The following is an 11,655-nucleotide window of genomic DNA, read 5'->3' as shown; positions in this document are numbered from 1 at the left end:
GACATGGAATCTTTTCAAATATCCTCCCCCACAAAACACTGAGGTGAAAAAGAATATAATTTCCTTTTGAGATTTTCCTTGTCCAAATATATTGGTGTTCCAGACAAGAATGACTCCTTAACAAGGACAGTAAGTGAGAGGCTATCAAAATAGGAAATAATATTAAATAATCTTTAAATAAAAGTTTAATTCACTCTTACTTTACAGCATATTTAAAAGCACCTTATCATTAGACTGTCGGTTCTAAAAAAGACCAACAAGAGCCTGGAGAGATTTTAGCCGGTAAAATATGGGAAACCTCACGAACAAATGGATAGAAGCTGAGCGAAAGCACAGTAATATTTTGTACGCCACAACTATAATCAGAATCTGGCATTGGTTTATTCAAATTTTGCTTTCTTGGAAGCAAAGCTTACATGTTCGTAAACATCAAAATAAACATTGCTTAATTTTACAATTTGCTAAACAAATACTTTTTTTTACCCTGAAGGGCATTTGCAGAGCCATCTATTTGCCTGGCAGTTCTCTTGTCGACCTGTGCTTCAATATTTTTTTTTAAACAATTGGTTCCCTCACAATTTTAATGGTGCTTAAAAACATCTGATCTTGTGCAAGTCATAGGCAAGGCCATTTTGATGCGTGCCCTTCCTTACATAGTTTTTTCTTCAGTACTTAACTAATGCAACTGTGAAAAACTATACATTTTTTCAGGAAAATGGTTTGATTTTGGTCCTGTAGTTAAAGACCTTCTATAACTGAGTTGTTTACATGGATTTGAATCACAAGCATGTACACAACAAAACCACAATACCGATGTGTCTTGGTCTATGCATAAAAAGTATGTCTTCTACTTACACTAAAACATACAAAAAATAAACTACAAAAATTGTTTACACTTGATTTCAGCAAAAAAAGCTTTCTTCAAGAAAAATGATTCTTCTGTTTTTCAGCCATCAAAAAAGGAATGCAAGTAAACAATAAATACATGTGCTTTCTCCATATAGACATATTTACACTTGAGTCTTTGGCTTATGTTTAAGTTTCTTTATAAAGATCTTTATGTGATCCAGCCATCATTGCACATTAAAACAAAATAAGCCAGTTTTGTTTTGTTTTTTTTTTACTATATATAATATATATATGCAACACTTGAAACGTATAAAGAATGAACCTTACTATCAATCTGCACTGTTATTGTACTTTAACCATGTATCAAAAGAAAAAAAAAAAGAAAAATTATTACCATATAGGAAATATTGATACATGCAACAGATGGTCGCTCTACTGTGATTGAGAGATGGCTGCATTTACGAACACTGAAAAGTCCTAATTTGCGCAAATCTCTTCTGACTCTGGTTCTCATTAAATAGTATTTATGTGGCACTAAATGTTGATACTGTATACAAGCATAGAAACAGATTGAGTTCTTTTATTAAGATACACAACTTCATAAGAAAAATACTTTGCATTTAAAATTTAAAATCCCTCCCCCCCCTCCCTCCCCTTTCCCCTAAAATCTTTCTTCACAGGATCAAGAACTGTTGTCAAAACAGCGTATTGAGATTGGTGTATTTGGTGAACTTCCTCACATCCATTCTGACTAAGAGGATTCCAAGTACTCCAGCGCCACGTCGTAGCAGAAGCGATACTGCTCCTTTAAGGGGAGAGGAAAAGAAAAATGTTAAATTAAGATTCTCAAGTATTAGCAGCAATATCTGTAAACTAGAATAGTCTTTGCTAACAACTGTGCAATTTTAACTTCAAGCCTGACATGCTCGGGGGTTCTTTTTTTCTTTTTCCCCTACTACACAGTATGTGACCAGCTCTGATTTAAAAACTCACCCCAACCAACAAACTGGAAAAAAAAACCAAACCCTGCCCATGAAACGCAATGATTTCCTTCTCTGATTTGTTTCAGCTTCTGAACCGCTTTATCAAACACAAGTAGTTCTCCTGTCGGTCAGAGCATCCTTGTGGTGACAGCACCTTGTCTGTGACACACCATTTATACTGAAGTCAGCTGACACCCAGCAGGTGCCCAGGACTGCTGGATGGCCAGGGAATGGCCAGGGAACAGCCAGGGAATGGCCAGGGATGGCCAGGAAATGGCCAGGAAATGGCCAGGGACACAAAGCTGCCCATTTGGATCCTCGTGCCAATGTAACATCCCAGATGTACATTTAAAAGAGAAGTTAAAGCTCAATATTTCAACCCTGCTTAGTATTTCTCCTTAACTCAGGGCTGATGCTGGGGGAGAGGGAGGGGGACGGAGGGGGGAGAGGGCAAGAAGAAAAGAAAACCTGAGGAAAATAATTCAATCTCTATTGTCCCTACGACCTAACAAAATTAATCTGCTTTTGTGATTTATTTTTGTTTGCAAAGGAAGGCGGTGTGATCCATTGGCAGGAAGTGGTGGGGATATCTTCAAGGCTTTATTGCGCCGCTCATTTTTGTTATCTGATCATGCTGCTGAATGTAGGGCACATGACGGTGCTGTACATTGGTTTTCCTGGTTTGTTTTCTACCTAACGACTCTACAGCTGCTGCTGTTCGAGAGTTCTGAATAAAAACCCCCACAACAGAAACACGTAACTATGGAAATTCAGTAGCTGCAGATGAAAGCTACAACGGAATCCAGTACTCTTTTGAAAAAAAAAAAAAATAAAAATAAGTTTACAGGCCATTTATCAGAGACACACACTGTCTACCTGGGCCTCCCTTTACAGTCACACAGGCCATTCTCCATGTGGTGTGACCTGTTTTCTCCCTAGGAGTGATCTGAAATCCAGGCAGCCCCTCGGTCTGTGGTGTCCCAGCTGCCCGTGGCACAGCAGATTGGAAAGTATCTGCAGCAAAGGCAGCAGTACCTGAGCCCAACCTCTGCTGCTCCAACAGGGTAGGTTTAGACTGAACATTAGGAAAGAATTTTTCACCGAAAGAGGGGTCGGGCATTGGAACAGGCTGCCCAGGGAGGGGGTGGAGTCACCATCCCTGGCTGTGTTTAAGGGCCGTTTAGATGCAGTGCTGAGGGACATGGTGTAGGGGAGGACTTTGTAGAGTAGGGGAGATGGTTGGACTCGATGATCCCAAGAGTCTCTTCCAACCTCAATGATTCTATGATTCTATGCTCTATCCCTTCATGTTGTAACCACCTCCTTAATTTCTCACTTCCAAGGGTTGGAACCAACGTACAGTAATAAAGCAAATCGTGCCACTTATGGTACTTGATACCAAGCAAGCAGGGATGCCCGGTCCAACCTAGACGATTCTATGATTCTATGCTCTACCCCTTCATGTTGTAACCACCTCCTTAATCCCTCACTTCCAAGGGTTGGAACCAACGCACGGTAATTAAGCAAATGGTGCCACAGAAAGTACTTGATACCAAGCAAGCAGGGACACCCGTGAAAAAGGGCCATGTGGGAAGAGGCAGCTACAGCCATTTTGCTCAGTGTGCAGGTTCACAAGGTCAGAAGCAATTTTCACTACGCATAAAACGCAAAAGCTTTTTAATTTCCATTGGCATCCCTCATTTGTGTGCCATCTGGCTGGAAAGCGAGCCTGGCTGCTGGCGGGGGGAGAGCCAAGGGGCAGGGACTCCCCGGCGCTGTCTAACCTGCTCTACCATCCACCCACAGCAAGGAAAAAAAGCCCACTCGGGAGAAATTTTTTAAGGACCTTCCACAATACTCAGTTTCTGTGACCGAAGCGATCACACGGATGGATACCCACTCGTACCACACATGGAAAGACTGACCAGAAGGGCAAAGGGTCTGTTTTTTTGTACATATAAAGATTTAGTCATGTGGTTTTGCTAATTCAGACTCATACTGTTTATATGAGTTTATTGTTTATACTGTTTATTCTTTAGGTTAACTGTTGGACTCGATGATCTCAAGGGTCTTTTCCAGCCCAAGTGATTCTAGGATTCTACATATTATTTTCCAACACATTAGATCCAACTCTTTGATTTTAAAGTTCTGAGGTATCATTTTGACTGCTACAAATCTGAGTAACAAACACTACCATTATTCAATACAGCTTGCGAAGCAGCAGTTGTTATTAAGAAGTAAAATATTCACATCTCCAGCTACTAATTACAGCTCCAGCTACTTTACAGCTTACTCCTACCAAGAAGAAATGCCTTGCTCTGTAAAACTTCAAGACGGTTTGTGCGAGCACAACCCACTGCAACTTCTCTTCAGATAGAGGGGGTTATTTTGGGAGATTCAAGTGCATCCTGTTAACTCAGAACGTCTTCCATGAAGGGCATGGCACCTCTACAAAAAATGCAGCTCCAAAGGCTCAGCTTGGCCTCTCAGGATGCTGCCTGGAGATTCAAGTGCATCCTGTTAACTCAGAACGTCTTCCATGAAGGGCATGGCACCTCTACAAAAAATGCAGCTCCAAAGGCTCAGCTTGGCCTCTCAGGATGCTGCCTTGTCCCTGGCTGTGTTTAAGGGACGTTTAGATGCGGTACTGAGGGATATGGTGTAGGGGAGGACTTCGTAGAGGAGGGTGGATGGTTGGACTCGATGATCCCAAGGGTCTCTTCCAACCTCAATGATTCTATGATTCTATGATTCTACACTCAATACACAGCCCTCTCTTCCTGGTGGCCCACCGTAGGTTGGCCCTGGTGTGTGGGCAGAGGGCTGGGAAGGCAGGTCCCACAACTCCCTGCCTGTTGGAGGTGACCAGCACTTACCGGAGTTTCTACCATGTTGGGTTTACTGTTCCTCAAAGTCTTCACGGCGTGGAAAACGTCCACCACGTTTTGCCTTTTCACCGTCTCCACCACGATGCCAATGGCACAGAACATCCCGCTCCGGCCACCCCCGTTCCTGTGCACAAGGAGAAGAGCTGGTTAAATGTCACTCTGGCATCCCAGGAGCATCCCAAACGCCCTTCTGTTCCCTCACTCTGTAACCACCAGTGATTCCTGTCCCACGGGGAGACCTCCTGGCAGCTCCACTGGGTTTGGTCTGAGACATTGGCTGTTCCTGACCCTCCTCTCAATCACTGCTTTTCAATTCTGCCCTTACAGCCCACCCTGCCACCCAGCTGTGCTATAGCCTAATTTATTAGAAATGAAAGACTGAGTTGAATGGCAAGTACAACATTAAAAGTCAAACCCCAAGCTGAATGGCAAGAACATCATTGTCCACTCAGTTCTGGAAAAAGGCTCACTTGAATTATTCTGTGGCATGAGGATTACCTAGCCAGAGTAACCCCAAGGCAGCACTGATATGATATCGTGTTGACTTTTGGGGACACTTCTGCACTATTTGAATCTTCATTTCAAAGTAACTAAGGTAGACATTTCTTCTTCCTAAGTTTAAATTAGCCAGAAGATTCCTCAGATAATGAGGAGGGGTGGGCAGAAAAGGGCCACAAGTTAATTCTGACCATTTAAACAGACATCTTTTTTTTAAAGTAAGGACAAATGCATAATTCAATTCCTAAGCTTTCAAATTTATATTTAAATAAGGTACAAGAGAGATCGGTCATTATCTGCTCAAGGAGAAAAAGATGTTGCCTTTTCAAAACTCCCAAACCAGCTCCCATTTAAATACCAGGTTCAGATAAGGAGTCATTTACCAACAACAGTTTTAGGATCACGTATTGTATTTTAGAACTGTTCTCTGATTTCATATACCCACAACTTTCAGTCTAAAACCCTCAAAATACAGTACGCCTTCTGGAAAAAAAAAATGCAGCACAGGTTATGCAAAGAGATACACAAAAAATACCCATTTGGCACTTAGCATAAAAGACTTCCTTACTGAAACCGCACAGAGAAATCGAGCCGTACACATTTTGTACCTGAAAACCACGCTATTATGTACAGAAGGAGACAATTCACAGTATCACTGCAGTATCATGTCCAAAGTACTCATTCCCGTGATACCTTGACTCAGAGCCAAAAGTTGACCAAAAGCCAATTGGAGACAATTCACAGTATCACTGCAGTATCACGTCCAAAGTACTCGTTCCCGTGGTACCTTGACCTGACCCAGAGCCAACAGTTGACCAAAAGCCAATCTGCATTAGCAGTGGTACTTTATTGTTTGTTTGTTGGTTGTTTTTTTATCTTTTTTTGCATTAGCAGTGGTACTTTATTGTTTGTTGGTTGGTTGTTTTTTTATTTCTTTTTTTACTAAAAGAAACAAGGGCATGTGCAAAAGAATATAGCCATAATGATACTGCCGGAACTTAACGCAAGAATTAATTTAAAAGCATTCATTTGAGGAGCAGCATTGTGACTTTCTCCCAGTTACTCACAGGCAGTGGATGATGGTCCGGCCCTCCCCTTCTTCACATTCCTCTTGCCATTTCTCAACCTGGAGAATCAGCTTCAAGAAGGATCTCTTGGAAGCTGGTACATCTCTGTGAGAAGCCCAGCCCAAATACTGGAATTGCTGCACCATCAGATAGCCCTCCTGTGGCTGAGGGAAATCAAAGAGTTTTAGGTCCATAGGACACCTTTACATCTTGGTTTCGAAAATAAAAATACAACACTAACATGGAACCTGAGTGTTTATATATACGTTGCACAGTAGGGTCTCCATTAATTTACATCACTTGAGCTCTAGGAAGGTGTATAAAAAAGGAAAAAAGGGAAGACAACACCACAGTTTATCAGTCACTACTATAACCTATCCTGACTTCTTCTAAATGGACAAATTCCCTAGATCATGTGTGTCAAGGTTTTTTATCCTTAACTTCAATAATTAATCAAAAAAAATCATTGTTGAATTCTGAGACCTACAGAAATGAAGAGCCATACCTCTGGTTCCTTTGGCATGAACTAACCCCATTATAAATAAACAACAAGTAATACTGGTGCACAAATATGACTATTTTCCTTGAACTCTTCCCTTTTTGCCAGAGTACAGGAATGGTGAGAGCCTTGCTGCTCTGAGCCCTCCGTGGGCCAGGAGCTACACAGGGAGAGCTTTGGGTAGAATGAGTCTGTCATGAGAAAGGCCTCAATAACTGGAAGAATAAACACCCTACTCAGTTTCTTGGAGCTGAAGAAAAAGAAAAAGAAAAGGAGCAGGAGCGTGGGTTTTAGAAATGGAAGAACAGAAAGATTATTTAGAAGCAGGATGTAAAGGTGCAAAGGCCTGGGAGACAAAGAGAAGCAGAAGAGCGAAAACCCAAAACAATGTAAAAGAGAAGAAATGGAAAAACATGAAAAGAAGAAAAGAACCAAAGAAAGAGAGGAAGTCTCAAAATACAACAAAAAGTGCCATGGCGTAATATTTGCCAGTGTGTCTACACCTTAGCTTCCTGTAGCTTCCAAACAAGGTATGAAAAGCTGAAAATGTTTTTCTTAGCTTTGAATATAAGCGAAATAAAGGTTTGGATAAAATACTGGCCACGTGCAAACTGCTGTCTGCACTTTGAAAATGTGACCTAAATAAAATAAAATAAAATAAAAATAATGTTTGTATACACAGTAATCAGTTTTCCCCATGGCTGTTCTTCAACTTTAATGAGGTTAAACCAGGTGCCAATTGGTGGTGTGTAAGTTCATTAATGGTCAGTAAAGCAGGGATTGCTGGTTAACTGTACATATAACGGTGGCACAAGTGTCTGTAACTCTTTAGCTGTAGGTAACACAAGTAAGACATTTACTGAGAGCTAGAGGAGGAGGCACTATGTGGCAAACAGGGTCTGAGAAGATGCTACAGCAGTGCGAAACGCTACGGGACACCAAGAAGACAGGATGATGCAAGGTGTGAAAGAGCTGATGAGAACGTGAGGCTGGGGCTGAGATGCAAGGTGTGAAAGAGCTGATGAGAACGTGAGGCTGGTGCTGCTACTGGGGCTGAAGGAAAAGATGATAAACACAGGTCGAGGCACGGTGGGGCAGAACCCTGCAGGGGCAGCAGAGCTTTCAGAGCTTTTTCACACCCGCTGTGCAGGGTGCCACAAATCCTCCCTTTGTGTTGTGGTTCTCACAGCTCAGGCTGGGAAGGTGCTGGCTGCGTACCCAGCCTCAGCCCTCCTCTTCTTCATGCACCACAGAAGACGTCTTATGGAAGCTATGCAATTAAATACCTGTCTCTACAGGGTTGGTTACAGGGCTATTTCCTTCCCTGCACACCGAACACACAGAGCACTTCTCATACACCTTCCACTCGTCAGGGAGAACACCACAGAACAACAGTCCTTCACCCTACTGCTCTCTCTGCTGAGCGTGCAGCTATGGAAAAGTACTAATAATTAGTATTAGATGTCGATGCTTGACCAATTCTTCCTGGGTGATGTCTTAAGAACATTAGCATTTTGCAATTATTCAAAATTAAAGCCCACGAGAGCCTAGAGAGTGTTAAAAATGTCTTTTTTTACCTCCCCCTCCCCCTGTTATGTATTGTTATGATAGTGCTTACTCTTGTGAGATTGCATATCCTGAAAATTCGGTTTATGACGTCGCAGTCCATGGAGCACGACATGCATTCCACCTGGATGGGGCCGTACCGCAGGATCCCCTCCTCGGGCCAGTACTGGGGGCAGCCCTGCAACCAGAGCACAACCACGTTAGTCACGGGGGGAGCCATGGCAGGAGCATCACCCCCTCCCACTGCAGGCAGCTCATCTGACCTTTACGGGGCCACACGTGCTAATTAGAGGGTGTGAAGCAGAGAATAACCGTAAAATCACTGCACTGCTCTACGCTTTGGGTCTGGAGTGATTAAAGCACGCGATGGCACAGGGGAAAACCAGAGCCCCAGACTGACCTGTGCTAAGTCGACTTCATTTAGCATCACAAGAGAAGTGCAGCCGTAGTCGTACACTAATCTCCAGAAATCTTTCACAGTGTTTGGGAGAGGATGCTGCGTGACGATGAACGCCGCCGGCTGCCTGTAGCTCTGCAAAGGCAAAGGGGTTCGTTAGCGCCGGCAGAGGAAGCCCTTCATAACTTCCACCCAAATACTGCAACAGAAAAAAAACCCCATATAAATAGAACAAAGCTCTGACATCAATTACACCAGATTTCACCAAGGCTGATGTTAAAAATACATCGTCGTCGCCAGTAGGAACAAAGAGGCTGCTCTGCTCAGGTCTGTCTTCTGCTCGGTTGTGGGCCAAGTCTCTGGTTCTGATCCTCCTGGGCACTGTCAGTCCAGGACCACGTCCTGGACACCCGGCAGCAAACCTTCTCCCCGTGCCCCAGAGGTCTCAGGTGGTCACCTCACCCATGGCAGGTCACACCTGAGCTCTGTGACCCCACCAGGGACTCAGCTCAATCCCAAAACCTGTTTTGGTGCCACAACCACAGGATCACTCCACAGAACGGGCCCCGTTCCCAGCAGAAAGCAGAAGTTAGGCAGCAAAATACTATTTCCTGCCCCAATTCCGCTTTCTGCCTGCTGCCCTGTGCACAACTGCAGGCTGGGGCTGCCAGCCTCGCACAGGTTGGCTGAGATGAGGCTCAGAGTTGGACTAGATGATCTCTATGGTCCCTTCCAACTCTAAAACTTCAGTGAAATTCACTGCAGAAGGGTAAGTCCCCACAGCAGAGGGGTCATGAGCAGGAGAGGAGAGATCAGAGGCTTTTGCAGGCACTTTGCAACGATGCACGAAAGAGCTCTGCAGGGAAGGAACGCAGACCTGACCTGGCAAAGGAGCACCCACGGGTTAATCTGAGAAACAGTAAAATGGTGAATCTTCTTGTAGGTGGATGGGATTGGCAGTCACCAGTTTGGAGATGAAAGGCTGGGACTGCTGTACGTAGAGATCCCCGTGCTGCTACTAAAAGCAGTTTGGCTGAGGTTTTTTTGACCGAAATACATTGAGTAAATTAACCTAGGAGAAAGACCTGGCAGCTAAACCCCTTTTGGTATGGAAGGTTGCTCATTTGAAGGTCGATGTGAGGGATCTTCACGTGGAATGTATCACCACACCCTCGAAGAGCACAGCGTGAGGCCCAGCAGGAAAAAAAATACAACCTTTTTTTTCACCCTTCTAACTTGTTGTAAACTGTGAAAATAAACAAATTAATGCCTTTAGCGTCAGTACTTATTTGACAACAGACTAAGGAGGCTGACAATTTTCTTTCCTCTGTGTTTGCTGTCTTTTTCTCATGCAGGAAGCCCCCGGGGGCAGCAGGACAGACAAGCAGCTCGTGTCCTGCTTCCAACCACTATCGATTCTTCCCATCTATTTATAAGAAATAAAACTGGCATCAGCTGATGTTTTCCTAGCTCTCCTCCCCATCCCTTCTGCTCTTTCCCAAGACAAGAGAACTAACTGAGATTGAGAAGACCAGGTTTTCAAACCGAACAGGCAGGAGATCCCCTGCCACACCGGGAAGCAGACACCTTTTTGGGGGAACACCAGGACAAGTACATTGGCAAACGGTGAGGAAAGGTTCCATTTCTGTTTTGCCATCAAAAGTCCTCATTCCTTGCCCAGCAGTGGGGCCCCTCTCTCTAAATAAATCAGCCTTAAAAAAAAAACAAAAACCAAAGCAGAAGAAAAAGGGCAAGAAAAAAACTTCAAAGTTTTATATTACTTTTTTTTCTTCTGCTGGTTTTTTTCATTTTATTACTACCATTTCTGTCTTTTCCTCACTCACCTCTGATTGCTCACCCATCAATACCTTGCTTCATTCCTGTCCCTGCCACCCTGCCTGCGTTTCCTTCCTTTCTGCCCAGACCACACTCCTCTCTGCTGTGCTGGCTGGGCCATTGCGCAGCAATTTTATCCAGGTGCTTCATGCAATTTTAATTGCAATTCTCGACAATTTTGGTTGCTACCAAAATTCTGCTCATTGCTGTCATCCATCCTGCCCTGTGACTCCCCAGTAGGTTGGTCTCACACACGCTACTCCTCTATTTTTCTGGCAGGACAGCTAATTGTGAGATGAAGGGCTGTGTTTTGCTCTAGCAGTTCAATAGTTTCCTGCGCTAGCTCAGGCAGGACTCAGGGGTGAATGGACCACTCAGTCCTGAAGACTTCTGCTGCTATTTTGCTGTTTTATTCCAGCATCTCTTCTTGACACCATGGTCTCTGACAGCACTTCATTTCTGAGAAAGGGGAGATGCTCCTGGAAACCAGGAGTATTTAAGTATTTAAGTATTTACTGTACTAAAGTATTTACTGTATTTAAGTATTTACTGTAAAGGTGGCTTTAGGGGTCTGACTCTGGAAATGCTCATGGCAGGGGCAGGCAGGTACCCGACAGCCCGTGTAATGAACTGCTTTATTGATCAGACACCTATAAACAAGTTCACCTCCATTTTTCCATTAAATTACCCTTTCCCCTGACAATACTCCTGTCGCTCAAACTTCAACCTCAAAGAGCTGCGACTCAAGAGATGAACAACAAAAACCCCAGCCCTATTCCCAAATGTGCCAAAGAAACATTTTTTTTTCCTTTTCTTTCCCTGTTTCTCCTGCCTCGGTATCCATAGCCTTTTTCATAAAATGGTGCTAACAAACTCATGCTCAGGCAGACAATATTTACTTCCTGACAAACAGCAGAGTTCTGAGATCCTGCTGGGATTTGAGATTCAGAGGGCTGGAGACTAGAGCTCTGTATAATGGTGTTGAAAAGTGGAGATTTCCAGTCGGTCCCAGAAGGATGCAAAAGACTAAAGGTAACAAAACCTTCTGAACAGGTAACACAAGCTGGTGGGG

General features: G+C 43.7%; 1 protein-coding gene across 12 annotated transcripts in view; it reads right to left on the bottom strand.

Moving 5' to 3' along the window:
* Positions 1-357: 357 nt before the first annotated feature.
* The window catches only part of PTPRK (protein tyrosine phosphatase, receptor type, K), a 353,816-nt gene continuing 342,518 nt past the window's right edge, over positions 358-11,655 (bottom strand). For all 12 annotated transcript variants that reach the window (XM_014942619.1, XM_014942624.1, XM_014942626.1 and 9 more), the window contains 5 exons: positions 8,751-8,882; positions 8,403-8,528; positions 6,286-6,449; positions 4,709-4,844; positions 358-1,654 (listed from right to left, as the gene is read on the bottom strand). In XM_014942619.1, coding sequence (XP_014798105.1) covers positions 1,601-1,654; positions 4,709-4,844; positions 6,286-6,449; positions 8,403-8,528; positions 8,751-8,882 — 612 coding nt within the window. In that variant the 3' untranslated portion in view covers positions 358-1,600. The remainder of the gene's footprint in view (positions 1,655-4,708; positions 4,845-6,285; positions 6,450-8,402; positions 8,529-8,750; positions 8,883-11,655) is intronic.

The sequence above is a fragment of the Calidris pugnax genome, unplaced genomic scaffold (genome assembly GCF_001431845.1).
Source record: "Calidris pugnax isolate Ruff unplaced genomic scaffold, ASM143184v1 scaffold86, whole genome shotgun sequence".
Lineage (NCBI taxonomy): Eukaryota > Metazoa > Chordata > Aves > Charadriiformes > Scolopacidae > Calidris > Calidris pugnax.
This window is presented reverse-complemented; position numbering and strand designations above follow the sequence as displayed.